This window comes from Rhinolophus hipposideros (assembly GCF_964194185.1).
Source record: "Rhinolophus hipposideros genome assembly, chromosome: 10".
NCBI classification, from domain to species: domain Eukaryota; kingdom Metazoa; phylum Chordata; class Mammalia; order Chiroptera; family Rhinolophidae; genus Rhinolophus; species Rhinolophus hipposideros.
The window spans coordinates 40,910,678-40,927,993 of record NC_138056.1 but is presented as its reverse complement, the minus strand read 5'-3'; the positions used below and the strand labels follow the sequence as shown (position 1 = coordinate 40,927,993).

Genomic DNA, 17,316 nt, shown 5'->3' with positions numbered 1-17,316 from the left:
TGCTGTACACCTGAAACTAATGTAAAATTACATTGAATGCAAACTGTAACTGAAAAAAATAAATAATTAGTTTAAAAATTTTTTAAATGCATCTGTAAAGACTTATACTATTTGATAGGCTCTATTAGGGCTGAATTATGTCCTCCCAAAAATTCACGTGTTGTAGTCCTAAACCCCAGTTCCTCAAAATGTGGCTGCATTTGGAAGTAGGATCTTAAAAGGTAATTAAGTTAAAACGAGGTCATTAGGGTGGGTCCTAACCCAATATGACTGGTATCGTTACAAGAAGGGGAAATTAGAACGAAGACACACACAGCGGGAAGATCACGTGAAGACACAGGGAGAAGATGACCATATACAAGCTAAGGAGAGAGGCCTCAGAAGAAACCAACTCTGTGGACACCTTAATCTCGAACTTCCAGCCTCCAGAATTGTGGGAAAATACATTTCTGTTGTTTGTGTCACCCAGTCTGTGGTACTTTCTTATGGCAGCACTAGCAAATTAATACAGCTTCCTATTCTTTCTTAGTAATGTATACAAACTACCTAAAACACTTCCCACTGTATGCTGCTATTTAAAAAGTATCTAATTTTAGATCTCAAATATTCTTTGTTAAGAGCAAATATTCTTTATTCTTTTTTAATAATGAGCATATTTTATCAACATAAAATAGCTCACCCTTTGGCCTGGCTAAATGTAGTATTTACCAATACTACACATTTACCACACCATCAACAACAGAAAACTAAAGAATCTTAGCTATCTCTTTTGAAGATGCACGCAACAAAACCCACACTGACCAAATACACTAATTGCTTTACCTTGATCTGGTGTACTCAGGCCCCACAGAAAAAGCATGGCATTTTGTGAACAGACATTGCCCAAACATACTAGCTAAAATAAAATCTTTGTACTCACTCCAAAACGGGATCTACAGCTCAAAAATGGCTAATTTAATCAGTTCCTGCTACAGTTAGGGAAAAACAAAAAGCTGCCTGTAGCTACTTGTGTCAAGAGTTGCAGTTTAAGTCCCAGTTGTCACCACGTGATTTTTTTCTCCATTTATTCCTCTGGTTCCTTGCAGACCCTCTTCTCCTATCTGCTCGCCATACGCTAGAATTCCTCAGAGCTTGGTCCTGGGCCCTTCTCTTGTCTCTCTACATTCTCTCTCTAAATGATCTCATCCAATGTAATAGTTTTAAATTTCATCTATATACTGGTGGCTCTCACACTTATTTCTCCAGCTTAGAAACTGTCTTTTGAGCTCCAGATCTATATATCCAACTGGTGATCCATCCTTGTCCAGGTGTACTCCTCCACTAATCATTCCTTTCTTGGAAGATGACACTTCATTCACCCAGTTGTTCATGCCAAAAGCCTGGAAGTTCTTCTTGACACTACTTTTTCAATGACCCCCATATCCAATGCATTAACAAGTCCTAGTGCTTAAGAATATGTATTTATATTTATTACATATATATTTATATAATATATTTATATTATATTTATTTATAATATAAATTAAGAATCTATATTTATAATATATACTTATATTTATATAATACATAAATATAATATATAAAATATATTTATATTAAATATTATATCACCAATATATTAATAATGTTAAATACATTGATATAGTAATATATATTTATATTTAATATAGTAATATTATATTTAATATAGTATTTTATATATATATATATATCTCCATCTCCACTACCTTAAATCTATTCCTAGCTATTTATCTTGTGTTACCTGGACAGTAGTTTCCTAAATTGTCTCCCCACTTCCTCTCACTCTCCAATCTTTTATCCACAATGTAGCCAGAACCATCTTTAAAACCACAAAACCAATTCTCTCTTTCACACACACACATCCTCATTGATATACACACATCATTTCAAACTTTTCAGTTAAATTGCACCTAAGATAAAATCTAAGCTCCTTAACATATCTTATGTCAAAGAAGTCTCAGAGACCAAGCATTTAGAAAAAAACACTTTCCTTAGAAAAACACTTGTAAAAGTTTACAAGTGAGTTCAGGCTTTAGAAGGACTGGTTCATTAAACACCACCCCCCAAGGTTATAAGTTTTATAGATAGTTGGTTCATGATAGAAAAAGAGCAATTTTGTCTTATGATGACCATATTCCTCCAAATTATTGCATATCTTCAGACTTATAAAACTTAGATTTACAAGTCAGTGATTAAATTGTTTTTGTTAGGATGTCAGTAACGTGGAAAATGCTGAAGGTTTCGTTCACTTTGGAGACTATAGGTAGTACGATACTATTCTTTTTTGGTTTACCTCAGAGTGCAAAGTGTTTTGTGTTTTCTTACCGCGGGATGTGATGTGTACACTTACTCTTGTTGGAAGCAGGGCAAGGTGCTGGTTTTGCTTTACATGGATAAATCTGGGCATGATCTGGCTATTTCTTATGTTTTCAGCCTCAACTCATGCTAGTCTCCCCTTCATTTTTTATGTTCCAGCCACTTGGCCTTCCTTGAGGTTTGCAAAGCTCTTCCCCAGCATGCTGTCCCCTCTGTCTGGGACATACTCACCTGTAGCCTTCACTTGGCCAATTTTTACTTGTCTTCCCAATTGCAACTTAAATGTCACTTCCTCTAAATCCTAATCTAAATTGAACACTATTATTCAATTATAGTGTTCTACGTTATCAATTAGGATGGCTTTGGTTGCCAGTAACTTAAAGACTAATTCAAACGTATTTGCTAGGGTCTTTACTGCTAGGGAAGCTTTGGTCATGGAGAACAACACTCATCACCATGTGTACTTTTATTTAATGCTCACTTTATAAACCTTAAAATGTATTAAATAGTATTTCTTGGAAATGCAATGCTGTGCTGTCCAGTACAGTATCCACTAAGCATATGTGGCTATTGAGAACTTGAAATATGTTTAATGTAACTGAGGAATTGAATTTTAAATTTTATTTATTTTTAATTAACTTAAAATTTAAAACTGGTAGTTGATTCAGTTATTGGAAAACTTTTAAGTGTCTTTGGAAAAACTCAGGTATGTGAATCTCGTTTTTCAACTGCAAAATTTGTGGAATCTAAATACATATCCAACATTTCCAATTAAAATTAAACAATCGAATTTATGTAAGTAAACGACATATTGGATTTCTAAGACAGTATAAAAAATGTAAATTATTTGAATTTTTATATTGATTACATGTTGAAATGATATTTTGGATATATTGGGTTAAATAAATATGTTACTAAAATTAATTTCATCTACTTCCTTTTACTTTTTTAATATGGCTATTAGAAAAATTTAAATTACCTACGTGTCTAGCATTATGTTTGTATTAATAGCACGGTTTCAAATGTTGAAATAGTTAGGCAACTAATCGAAACATAAATTTATCAGTTTCTGCTTAAAGGTTTTGAGGGAGGTGGGAGGAAAGACAAACATCAAACTAGTATTTTTAAAAGATAGGTGTGTAACATGACGGAGCTGGATTGGAGTTTGAGGGTAGGGTGGATGAAGTATTGGTAAACCAGGAGGCTGGTACTAGTATAGTAACACAGGGAGGAGAGTCATGATAAATCTGTTGGGCTAGATCGGAGGTAGTGAAGATGAAGATGAAGATCCATCCGAGAGACACTTGGGAGGTAAAACTGAAGTTTACAAACTTATTTAATCAGATTCTTCTCTGATTTAATCAAAACACTGTGGACTAATTTACTCACATCCCATAATTTAATGAAAACGGTAATTAAAACATTTAATCAAATTCTGTAATTTAATCAAAACATAGATTACAGATTTAATCAAATTCCTCAACAATTTTATTAAAATCACAAGTCCAGCAGATTCTCATACGCTTCAATGAACCAACACACACACACACACACACACACACACACACACACACACACACAATACATGAACTATCACAACGATTACAGAATTCATTGTAACATTTATATTTAAATGATCACAAAGGTAGCGCATAATAGCTGCTAAAGGAGGAACCCGTGGTTGGCTTGAGAACGAATGACTGAAACATTCACAGCAATCTTGGTAAAATAGGATTGGCCACGCTCACACCACAAAGGCCAGTCCCGGGCTAAAACGAGAGGATTGCTAGTATTGGCAGAGGTCTCACGTCAGTCAGTGGCCAGGCCCGGAACCCGCGCCTCATTCGTCGCCCCTCCCACCGCGGGGCGGGGTGGCTCCGCCTTCTGTATATATTTTGGCCTGCGCAGGTGACGGAGATCAGAATCAGACGCCGCTGGCCAGTGGGCGGGCACGTAAATTAACGAAATCCTAGAAGCCCGCGGTCCTATAGGCTCTCCCGCGAGGACTGCTTCCGGGGCAGGGGGCGGGGCTGCCGGAAGTAGCCGGGCGCAGTCCCCTGCTCGTTGTTTAAGCGTCTGACGGGAAGGAGAAACCCGAGCTCCGGTGGTGCCGCAGGGCAGCAGTGACGACCAGAACCCGAGCCTTTGCTAGCCTCTGGACGAGCCAGAAACCAGGAGTACCGGCTGCAGAGCGGCGGGTGAGATACCCGCTCGCCTTTTGATCTCATCATGTCGCGGGGCTCCATCGAGATTCCCCTCCGGGATACTGACGAGGTAAGTGTCGAGTATGGGGGGGAGGGTTGGGGCCGTGAACTTGAACGATCCCCTCTTCCCACTTTCTCTCGGCTTCGTTTCCGAAGCGAGAGCACCCTTTCCCCCAGGAGCCTCGGTCGAAGTCCCTGGCTGAAGCTCGGCTCATGTCCTTCCGCAGCCCCTGCGCCCTCCCAGGCTGGGAACATTGCGTGCCCGCAGCTTGGGGACTCGAGAAGGAGTGCTTGAAAGTTGCCCTCCAACCTGTCCGTATTTGGCACTACTCTGCTCTGTTCTGGGTGCGCGGGCGCAGGGCGCGAGCGTGCCCGGTACCCTGGGGAGCACCTCGCTGCTCGCGGCGGTGGGCGCTGTGGTCCTGTGACCGCTCTGCTGCTCCAACCAAGTGTCTTTCCCCGGGAATAGCCCGAGAAGGGACGTCGCCCTTTGTCCTTTATTAACTCGGGTCTGTCGGGGTGCAGTGTTCGCTACCCGGGCCCCGGAAGCGCAGTCGAGACCCCAAGGTATAGCTGGTACCGCAGGCGGGGAGCTCACCTCTCTCTTCCCGACCCCGTCTTCGTGGCTGGCCGCTGGCCTGTCTGCGTGGAGCTTTCAGCACCGCTGTTGTCGTAGCGGATGTCTCCTGCTCCTAGTTTTGTTCGTTTGCTTGGTTGAGACACAGTTCACTGACCGTGAAATCCAGTGGTTGTCAGTAATGCTCACGAAGTCGTGTAACCACACCACTGTCTAACTCCAGAACGTTTACCTGCTACTGTGTGTGTGCCCACTTCGGGAGTGCCTGCGACACACACGTGCTGCCTCCGCGATCAGTGCGTACAGTGGCATTCGGCTCTGCGTTGCCACTGGGATGCTCAGACCCTCGGCGTCAGAGGCTCAGGGGTGTTCAGCTGCATTTTGCCTGTGTTATATGTTAAGCGGGTTCGGGTTTTGTTATTTTCGAGTAAGCAACGCCTTTTTTTTTGGTCCTATTTTATAGTCCTAGCGATTTGGAGACAACCAGGAGGATCTGTTTGCTTCTTCTGTGTGCTTTTCCTTTAGTATTACCATATAACCTACTCGTCGTGAGCTCCTTAAACTTTCCTTAACATACTCCCTCAGCTCACAAACCCTATGTGTATGCATATTGATGTGTATTTAAGAAAAGCAGCAAAGAAGAAACGTGAATTTAAACAGAAATAAGAGTTAAAAACCTGCATTTTGTGTTTCAGGTCATTGAACTTGACTTCGATCAGTTACCGGAGGGAGATGAAGTTATCAGTATTTTGAAACAGGAACACACACAACTGCACATATGGATTGCTTTGGCGGTCAGTATTCATGCAACAAATATTTTTTTATCTGTTGACTGAGAAAAATATGTGGTTTCTGTTTTCGGACACAGTAATAACCAGCTTGGGTGCTTGATAAATTACTTGTACCAGGTGTATGGAAGTTAATTGTATTACCATTTGTGAAACAAAAAGGCTAGTTTCCTCAATGATGTGCTACTCCACTGATAAATTAGTGTGTGTTGGTAAAGGCAAAAACCATTTAAGTTAAATAATACTCAGTATTTTATTAAGTATTTGATCATTTAGTGATTGATTACTTAGTGAAGACTGGCTTAACGTTTATGGATAAGCTGAGCAAAAATTAAGGTGCCAGGATGTAGACATTGCTACTTATTGTTTTCCATAACAATAAAACACGTCTCATAAAATACTCTAGAAGGTGATTAGGTTCCAGGCTAACTCACAAAAGCCCTTTTGGATGAAGTTCATCTCTGGATTAAGTTTTTTTGTCCTGTTTGGTCCCTTCTAAAACATAAATGCTGCTGGAGAGTCTCAGGAAAATCACCTCAGAGAGCATGAAATTCTAATACCCTCCACCTTCCCCAGCGCCAGCTGCATAATGATATGTCCTTTTTATGGGAACATTATGGTAAATGATTATAGTGATAGAATATACTAAACACTATAATCATTGTTTCTAAGTAAGTGTGCCGTGGGTCGCTTTTATGTAAGATACTCAGGAGGCTCCTAATACTGTTTGAAGGATCAGAGAAGTAGGTCTAGAATTGGGCTTATATCCAGTGCTCAGGCCTAACTCTTAGTTACTTAGATGTGGATTTAAAGAGAAGTACTTCCAGTGACAAGCAGTGCCTTTCTGACCTGAAGTGCTAAGTTTTCCTAGTCTGTGGAGAGCAAGCCTTTAATGCTTGTCACACATTTTTTAAAACCAGAAAGTAACTTCAATATTTTTCAGTACAAATATTTCCTTTAACTGCGCTTACACAGAAATTGGTGAAACCTTGTGTCTGGTGAAACCTGAGGGGGACTTCTAGGGCTGTAGGTCGTTACAGAGAAAAGAGTGTAGGTTTGAGGATTAGAAAGAAGGCCTTAATTCTTTTTTTCTTTTTTTTTTTACTTTTAAAAACAATTTATTTAAATATGATCAACATACAAAAATCTGTACATAATTAATGTACATAACTTGATGAGTTTGGAGATAACTATACATCTTTAGGTGAATCCAGTAGTAAGCCTCTTCGTCTTGCCTGTCTGCTGTGCAGGGAGTCCTTTGTAGAGTTATATTTGTTCAATTTGTTATAAATTCCAGGGGAGATTTCCAGAGGCTCACCTCACGCAGCCATTTTTATGACATCCTTTCCAGAAAGGCCTTAATTCGAATCCAGCGTGGCTGCTAACTACCTTTATGACTTTAGACAAATGATCTACCTTCTGAGCCTGTTTCCTCATCTAAAATATGAGGATATTAGTATTAACTTTAAGAATGGTTGTACAGATTAGAGACAAAATATATGAAGCTCCTAGCATAGAATGTGGCCCATATTACGTGGCAAATGAGCGTGGATATTCTTATTATTAATACATGCCCCATGCCCAGGGAAGTTATTCAGCAAGCCCAAAGCCATGGAAAATTTGATAGACCTAGAACCAGAACCCAAGTTTCCTGTTTAGAATTTTTATACCTCTTATTATTGCTTTCTCTCTCTGGCTCTGATTTAGTTTGAAATCAACTATTTCTAGGTAAGAAGTAAGTTGAAAACATTTGTAGTGATGATAGTTTTTAAGTTTTATTAGATACAATTCAGCTATAATAAACTGCACATATTTCTTAACCCATTTGAGAAGTTTCAGCATGTGTATTTACCTGTCAAATCATCACTACAATCAAGATAATGTATATATACATCACCCCCCCCCAAAACTTTCCTCTGAACTCTCCCTTGTGCCCTGCAGTGTCCAGGCGACCTCTGGTCTGCTTTTTGTTGCTAAAAATTGGTTTGCATCTTCTAGAGTTCTTTATAAATGGAATCATACATTGTGCACTCCTTTTGGTCTGTCTTCTTTCACTCAACATAATTATTTTGAGATTTATCCATGTTGTAGCATGTATCAACAGTTCCTTTCTTATTGCTGAGTAGTAGCCATTGTGCAGATAAACCACAGCTTCTTTGTCCATTCACCTGTTGATCAGCTATTGGGTTGTGATAGTTTTTTACTATTACAAATAAAGCTGCTGTATAGATTTGTGTATAACTTTTTGCATAAACTTATGCTTTAGTAATTCTAATTCTTTACCTCATAGCTGGAATACTACAAGCAAGGAAAAACAGAAGAGTTTGTAAAGTTGTTGGAAGCAGCACGTATCGATGGCAATTTGGACTATAGAGACCATGAAAAAGACCAGATGACTTGCTTGGATACATTGGCGGCCTACTATGTACAACAGGCTCGGAAGGAAAAAAATAAGGACAACAAGAAAGATCTTATTACACAGGCAACCCTATTGTATACAATGGCCGATAAAATTATTATGTATGATCAGGTAAAATAAGTCATTTTTTGATTTTATGAGGGAAAAATGTGTATGACAGGCAATAGGTTTTTTTTTTTGAAAGATTTTTTTCTTAAAATAACATGGTTGACATAAATGGTCAAAGTGAAGAAGGGTTCCTTGTTAAAATTGGAATTTCTTTGGTCCTTGTACTGTTGAAGTAATTTAGCTTATAAAACTTATACACATGTTGAGTCACTAATCCAATATATCCAAGAGAATTTCAAGCATATTTTAAGGAGTTTGAATTTTTCTTTTTGTCGTGGTTCCTAACTCAGAAGACTTGTTGCATTTCAGGATAATTTCTCAGTTTATAATTAAGAATTGCTTGTTATTAGTTTAAATGCATTACAGTTGACAGGAATTTTTGTGATGATGCAGCTCCTTTCTATATGGTTTTCATTTTAGTATTACACATTCATGTTAAATTGTGGTTAGTCCTTGGTAAAGTCAAGTCTAAGATGATGCATTACTTTTTCAGAACCATTTGTTGGGAAGAGCCTGCTTCTGCCTCCTCGAAGGTGACAAAATGGATCAGGCTGATGCACAGTTTCATTTTGTACTCAACCAGTCTCCAAATAATATTCCTGCCCTTCTTGGTGAGTCATTTTTGGCAACCATCTTAGGAATCTATTTTTCAGCATATGCCTAGAATATATCTCTTTGTAATTACTCCTTAGTAATGGGCTTGAGAGCAATGTAAAAGAGCTTTAGCTTATTAAAAATGAAACTATCTGCAATAGATCATTGTTTCTGTTGAAATTACAGAAATAAAATATATACCAGTTAAGAATAATTTGTTCCACACTTCTTAAGAGTAAATAAACCATCTGTTTTTGGACAACTCTAAGTTATCTTAATTGTTTTATAGGACTTGTTGTTTTATAGCACTTAACATACTGTACTGTTCTATTTATAGGTATAAATCAATATACCCTTATGGAAAGCAAGTTTTAATATGAAATCACTTTTACTATTTTCAAGTATTTCTTACTGAGATGTTATTTGATTTCGGTGAGTTAGGATAGAGCATATGAGACTTATATTCTTTAATCAGTGCGTGTTTATTTTTAAAAATCATTATAGGTAAAGCTTGCATTTCATTCAATAAGAAGGATTACAGAGGAGCTCTTGCTTACTATAAGAAAGCATTGCGTACTAACCCAGGATGTCCAGGTAAGAGAAAAACTTTAAGTCCTAAAATGTATGATCCAACTTACAATATTGAGGATTTGGCAGTTGCTTATGAAGTTAGTTGTGAAAAAATACTGTAGGATTGTTGAAATGACAGAATGAAATTTTAAAAAACTATTATTATGGGGTGGCCAGTTAGCTCAGTTGGTTAGAGCACGGTGCTCTTAACAACAAGGTTACTGGTTCGATCCCCACATGGGCCACTGTGAGCTGCGCCCTCCACAACCAAATTGAAACAACTACTTGATTTGGAGCTGATGCGTCCTGGAAAAACACATTTAAAATAAATAAAAGTTTTTTTAAAATGCAGAGGGCTCATTAAAAAACACACATCTATATTGTGTTTGATTCAAAAGCTAAATGGTAGATCATAGTATAATCCTTCTGCCCTATACCACTTGTCTTTCCAAAATCTTGTTATTTTAGTAAATTTTATTGATACCATCTGTGTGCCAGTCACTGTTCTAGACCCAGGGAATGAACCAAAGAGACAAAAGTCACTGCCCTCATGGAACTTATTTTCCAGTGATGAAGATAAAATGAGTAAAATATATACTATATAAGATATTGGTAAGGGCTAAGGAGAAAATAAAACAGAAAAGGAGTATGGGAAACATGGGGGTTGCTTAGAAAGGTTGACTAGGGAAATACATCACTGAAACAGTAACATTTGAAGAGACCTGAAATAAAAGGCTAAGGCGTATAGATATATGGGAGAAGATTATTCCCAGAGAGAGGTCCAAAGGGCCTGAGGAAAGAGTAGGCCTTGCAAGTTTGAGGAACAATAAGGAAGCCATTGTGCCTGGAATGGAGAGAGAGAGAAGAGGAGGAAAACTAGTAAGAACTGGGGTCAAAGATATAACTAGGAAGTAATCATGTAAGGCATCATAGGTTATTCTAATGACTTCATCTTTTACTCAGATATAGGAACCATTGGAGGGCTTTGGGCAAAGGAGTAAGTAACAGGATCTGACTTAAATTTAAAGGATCATTCATGCTTCTGGGATGAGACTAGAATGGAGCATGAGGAGCAAGGACAGACGGAGGGAGATCAGGTAGAAGGCCATTACAGTCATGCAGGTCAGAGATGATTGTGGTTCGCATTAGGGTGGTAATAGTGGAGGTACAGGTGGTCAGATTCTAAGTATATTTTGAAGGGAGAGCTGATAGAGTAGATGTGATGTGTGTGACAAAGGAGGATTCGAAGGTAACTCCTTTGCAGAAGCAATGGAAGAGCAGTTACATTTTACAACATTTGGAAGGTAGTTTAGGAGGAACTAGTTTTAGATATGAAAAGTTGGAAGTTTTTTTAGACATGCAAGTGGAAAAGTCAGGGGGTGGGGCTGAAGTTCAAGGAAGAGGTCTGGGCCAAAGTATTAATTTGGAAGTCATCAACATACAGATACCCTGTTTCCCTGGAAATAAGAGGCAGACAGTCAGCTCTAATGCATCTTTTGGAGCAAAAATTGATGTGAGACCCGGTCTTACAGTAAAATAAGACCGGGTCTCACATCGATTTTTGCTCTAAAAGATTCACTTAGAGCTGATTGTCCAGCTAGGTCTTATTTTGGGGGAAACATGGTAGTGTATAAAGCCATGAAACTGTATACAGTCCCCAGGGGAGTGAGTGTAGATAGAAAAGAAGACCAAGGATTGAGCCCTAGGGCATCTCATATTTAGAGGTTATGGAAATGAGGAAGAATCAGCAAAGGATCCTCAGAAGGAGCAGCCAAGACAGAGGAGACAAACAGTTAAGTGCAATGTCCTGAATAAAATGTAAAATGTTTCCAGAAGAAGAGGGAGTCAGGCAGTGTAAAATTCTATCTTTAGGCCAAGTAAAATAGGGACTGGGAATTGATCCTTGGATTTAGCAGCATTCAAATCATTAGTGAGCTTTGTAAAAGTACTTGTACTGGATTGGTGGGGATGAGCCCCTCTTTGGAGTGGATTCAGGAGAAAATGAAAGGAAAGGAATTGGAGGTAGCAAGTGTAAATAGATCTCAGGGAGTTTTCTATTAAGGGAAGAATAGGAATGGGTTGATAACAGGGAAATGGAATCAGAGAGGATTTTTTTTAACATGGGAGAATATATGTAGATAAGAATGATCTAGAAGAAGGGGAAAATTTGATGATAAAGGAAAAATAGGGGAGAGTTACTGGAGCAGTACCCTTTAATAGATGAGAAGGTATAGGAACTAGTGACCAGAGGAGAGGTTGGCCTTAGATAATAACATGGTTGTGTTTTGGCATGACCTTGAAATTGGGTAGCATACATAAGCGTAGCTCCGAAGAGAATGACAGTATGTGCATGTAGTCGGTTACATTATTTAAGGCCTTAATGAAGCTTTTTGTTCTCTTTTTAAAAATTGCTCTTCAGAATTAGATATTGAAGGTATAGTGTAGCCAGGTGTGTTGGAAGACAAGAAAAATACCAGTATTATAGATGTTCTGGTCTATAGTGAGAAAGGTATCCATGATGAGGGGGTAAGGATTAGGGAAGTGGGGAATGGTATGATATAACCTCCAAAGAAACCAAGTTTGTGATATATACCAAAAGCTTTTATATTGATAGTATGGTTATACTGAAGTTAATTTTGAGATTTTGCAACTCATAAATAGAGAATTTAAGAATTTTTTAAAAAATTCAAACCCTAGAGATGCTCTAGTTTGACAGATTGAATAACTTGATTTTATTTTTTTAGCGGAAGTTCGTTTAGGAATGGGTCATTGCTTTGTGAAACTTAACAAACTGGAGAAAGCGCGTCTGGCATTCAGTAGAGCCCTGGAACTCAATTCAAAATGTGTGGGAGCATTGGTTGGATTGGCTGTTCTAGAGCTCAACAACAAAGAGGTATGTGAGGGAAAAAATTATCTATTTCCTGGCTGATTTGTCAGGCTCATGGTTCCTTATTTAAAACCCTTAAGGCCAGAGTGTTTTAGAAATCAAGATTTCAGAGTATAGAAATGTAATATGATGCCTGCACTGCATAATATAAAACACCCCAGTTACTAGGACACAACCCCAAATATAAACTTATTGTATTTTGCCATGTATCATGTGCACTTTATTGCCCAAATTTGTGAGGGAAAAATAAGGGTGCACATTATACATGGGTAGTACTAATTCCGTATCTGTATAAGTGTTTTTAATTCTTTTATTTATGCGTATGAGTTAAAAAAGTAACTCTAGAAATCAATAACAATATCCATATGTAAAATAATACCCAGAAATACAATGATCAGTTTTGTTGAACTTACGATGAACTTGCAACAACAAAGAGTTCTTGCCTTCTAGGATGCATAAATATCGTAAATTTGTTACCCGTACATAGACTTGCTTGTACCTTGTATCTGTTCGTGTGTTTTATAATTAGTTACATAAAATTTCTTGTACCATAATATGTTAAAATATGCTGGGCCGGCCCTGTTGCTCAGGTGGTTGAAGCGCGATGCTCCTAACGCCGAGGTCACTGGTTCGATGCCCACATGGGCCAGTGAGTTGTGCCCTCTACAGCTAAGATTGTGAACAACAGCTCTCTCTGGAGCTGGGCTGCCGTGAGCCACCTGAGGTTGGTGTGGGCTGCCGTGTGCTCCCATGGGCTACCGTGTGCTGCCATGAGTGGCCGGTGGCCAGCATGAGTGGCCAGCAGGCAGCGTGAGCGGCCGGCAGTCGGCGAGAGCTGCTGTGAGCTGCTGTGAGTGGCCGACTGACGACCAGTAACCGACTACCTCAGCCGGGGGGTCGCAAGGCTCATAATACCGGCATGGGCCAGGGAGCTGTGTCCTACACAACTAGACTGAGAAACAACAGCTTGAACTAGAGTGCAGGGGCGAGGTGGAAGAAGGGCGGGGGGGAGGGGAATAAATAAATAAATGCTGAAATGCCTTTATAATACAAAAACAGGTACCTAAATGTAAACAAATAAAAATTTAAATTAAAAAATTAAAATGAAAGATTTTTTTCCCTGAAACGTTTGGGCCTAAAATATGGGTGCACATTATACACGGCAAAATATGGTATATTTCTATGGTAAATGAGTTACTGTTCACACTAATAGGATAGATACCCTCACAATTCAGGGAAAGTTTTGCCACCAAATGAGCTTATTCCAAGAGTACCAAAAAACTTGTTTTTTAGAGGTTTTTGGATTTCAGAATCTCAGATAAGGGATTGTAGATTATATGTCAGTTTGGAATGCTTTCAATTGCAAGTAACAAAAAATACACTACAGTGACTTAAACATAGGGTTTTTATTGTTTACTAAACCCAGTGGTTTTGGATTTGGCACCTCAGTATCATCAAGCCCATGTTTTATATCTTTCTGTCCTCCCTTAATACTTGGACTTTCTTCAAGTTTGTCACCTTATAGTTGCAAAATAACTGCTACATCTCCAAGCATCTTATTATGGTATCAACCTTTTAAGGAAGGAGGAAAAGGAGAGGATAAAAGGCTTTCTCATAGAGAAGTTCTATCTTATTTTGAGAAGGAAGCTCCCCATCATGCTTCACCTTATATACAATTGTCTAGACACAGCTTCCAATACAGATGCTTCTGTAGTTAAGTTTAAGAAAACTAAATTCTAACAATTTAACTCACTATTTGAAATGTTTTATCCCTGGTGAAGGTCAACTAAAACACGAGCTATATTTTGGTATCTGAACTTAGATTTGCATAACCTTATTTCTTTCAGACGATAAAGACAACTGAAAAAGTGCTAATTAAGTAATTTTTCACTCAATCCAGCCGTCATTGTTTTTCTTTTAGGCTGATTCCATCAAAAATGGTGTCCAACTTCTTTCCAGAGCCTATACTATTGATCCTAGCAACCCTATGGTATTGAACCACTTGGCAAATCATTTTTTCTTCAAAAAGGTAAGAGAAGTCATTTATTAAAGTTCTTTTTAAAAAACTTTATTTTTCAATTACAGGTAAGATTCAGTATTTTATTAGTTTCAGGTATACAGCATAGTGGTTAGACATTTATATAACTTACGAAGTGATCCCCTCTGTAAGTCCGGTACCCACCTGACCCCATACATAGTTATTACAATATTATTGACTATATTTCCTATGTTGTACTTTACTTCCCTGTAACTGTTTTGTAACTACCAATTTGTACTTCTCAGTCCCTTCACCTTTTTCACCCAACACCCCCAACTCCCCTCCCATCTAACAACCATCAGTTTGTTCTCTGTGTCTATGAATCTGTTTCTGTTTTGTTTGTTCGCTTATTTTGTTTTCTAGATTCTACATGTAAGTGAAATCATATGGTATTTGTCTGTCTCTGTGTGACTTATTTCACTTAGCATAATACCCTCTAGGTCCATCCATGTTGTCGCAAATGGTAAGATTTCATTCTTTTTATGGCCAAGTAATATCCCATTGTATATATGTACTACATCTTTTTTATTCATTCCTCTATGGATGGACATCTGGGTTGCTTCCATATCTTGGCTATTGTAAATAATGCTGCAATGAACATAGGGATGCATATATCTTTTCAAATTAGTGTTCCAGATTTCTTCGGATAAATATCCAGAAGTGGGATTGCAGAGTCATAAGGTAGTTCTATTTTTAATTTTTTGAGGAACCTCCATACTGGTTCCCATAGTGGCTGCCCCAGGCTAGCCAGGAAGGTATAAAATTCTTTACTTTTGAATCCTGATTTTTTTGTTTTTTTTATACTGCAGTTAATACTTTATATTTATAACAGGGAAAACAATTTAAAGATGTCAAGAGTTTTTTTTTCAGATTAGTTTGTATCTGGGGCTAATCATCTGGGGGTGGGTACATTTGTCTATTCATTCATTTAACATTTATTGACCCTTTACACCGTACTCAACACTGTGATAGCAACGTAGAAGTCAGTAAGACATGATTTATGCACTCAAGGAGTTCAGTTTCGTGAAAAACAATCATGTAAACAAATGTAAATGTAAAGATAAAAGTGTCTACCCTGATGTGGTACAGAAATGAAGAGAAAGTGATCATGTGGTTAAAGGAGGGCTTCCAACAAGAAGGCAAAGCTCTTGAACTAGGGGAAGGGTACAGATCTCTAAGTAGGGAAAAGGTACAAATCTATGCAATAGTCTTAGTTTAGTTAAGTAAGAGCATAGCATATTAAGGGGCATGGTAGGTCATGCATGAGATTCAGATAGTGCTCCCCTTGTGTAATATAAGGAGTTTGAACATACAAGACAACAAGGAGTCATTGAAATTTCTGCATATTGATCATGATGTAATTTTTAAAGTTGCCACTAATTCTATAGAAACAATGGTAGTTTAGGTTTCTTAAGTACCAAAGCCAAGATTTCATTGGCAAAGTTATAGAATAAGCATGTAAGTTTAATCTGCCATATTGAAATCAGATACTAAATTGTACTAAGAACTTTAAATTACTTAAATAGCAATTTAGTCACAAATAGTTAAATAGCAAAAAGTCATAAAACTGCATCAATCCTTATTAATAACAGATGCTATGTTACTGTGATTGTTGCTACTAATATGTATTGAATGCTTACTAAATGCCAAGTACTGTTAAAAATGCATTCCATGAATTTATAGTATTCCCCACAATCCTATGAGGTAGGTAGTATCCCCATTTTGGAAATGAATAATTGAGGCACAGTTAATAACCTAAGATCACACAACTATTCACCATTATGCTTTATTCCCTCTGGCTATGGAAGCATATTCCCCTTTCATAATGCATTATTGAGCTTTATGCTATAACTGTTATGGTACTAAAAGGCAACTGTTTAGGGAGAAGATGGAAATGTATTTTATAAGCAAATGAAGTTACTATTTAAGATAAAAGTTACCTACATTAGTTTAGTTTTTACTGGGGAAAAACAAAGGACTGATTCTTAAGTATTTGAGTGTATATCTAATAATCAGTACTCACAGCTATAGGGCAGCTTCCTTGAAGCAAAGGAGAATTGTTCAGTTTTTAATCTCAGTGCTAGTCACTGTTTCACTGCTGAAGATAAAGACTTGTTTGTATTTAACACAATCAGTATATATAGAACCTTACAGATTATGTAAGTAGAATATGTAAATCAAGCCAGAGTGTTACTGGACATCTGATCTGTGATCAGCGCTGTGCCAGATGAGGTGAGACATATTCTTTTTTAAAAAAATTTTTTGGGGGAAATATTGGGGAACAGTGTGTTTCTCCAGGGCCTATCAACTCCAAGTCGTTGGCCTTCAATCTGGTTGTGGAGGGCGCAGCCCAGCTCCAAATCCAGTTGCTGTTTTCAATCTTTAGCTGCAGGGGGCATAGCCCACCATCCCATGCGGGAATTGAACCAGCAGCCTTGTCGTTGAGAGCTCATGCTCTAACCAACTGAGCCATCTGGCCGCCCCAGACATACATTCTTGCATTGAATGTATGTCTTTAAGGTTTACAGAGCACATTTACATACATTTTCCAATTTGTCATAGCAGCCTGAGGAGGTAGGCAGGCTATTTCTATTTTCATTTCTATAGATAAGAAAGTGAGGCTCAGCAAAGTTAAATAACATCACTTGCCGAAATTTACTCAGCTATATAGTCAAGTTGAAATCTTATCTTTTCTCCATCTACCACACTACCTTGCCTCCCCTAGAGAAGAATAATTTAGCTGGGAAGAAAGGATATTATTAATTAATATCCCAGACGCATCAGTAATTGAGGG

General features: G+C 38.1%; 1 protein-coding gene across 1 annotated transcript in view; it reads left to right on the top strand.

Annotated features, from left to right (window-relative positions):
• Window positions 1–4,257: 4,257 nt before the first annotated feature.
• Window positions 4,258–17,316, top strand: part of CTR9 (CTR9 homolog, Paf1/RNA polymerase II complex component) — a 28,957-nt gene continuing 15,898 nt past the window's right edge. Inside the window, exons 1-7 of the mRNA XM_081061767.1 lie at window positions 4,258–4,611; window positions 5,814–5,912; window positions 8,197–8,436; window positions 8,927–9,044; window positions 9,532–9,621; window positions 12,342–12,490; window positions 14,406–14,513. Coding sequence (XP_080917893.1) covers window positions 4,567–4,611; window positions 5,814–5,912; window positions 8,197–8,436; window positions 8,927–9,044; window positions 9,532–9,621; window positions 12,342–12,490; window positions 14,406–14,513 — 849 coding nt within the window. The 5' untranslated portion in view covers window positions 4,258–4,566. The remainder of the gene's footprint in view (window positions 4,612–5,813; window positions 5,913–8,196; window positions 8,437–8,926; window positions 9,045–9,531; window positions 9,622–12,341; window positions 12,491–14,405; window positions 14,514–17,316) is intronic.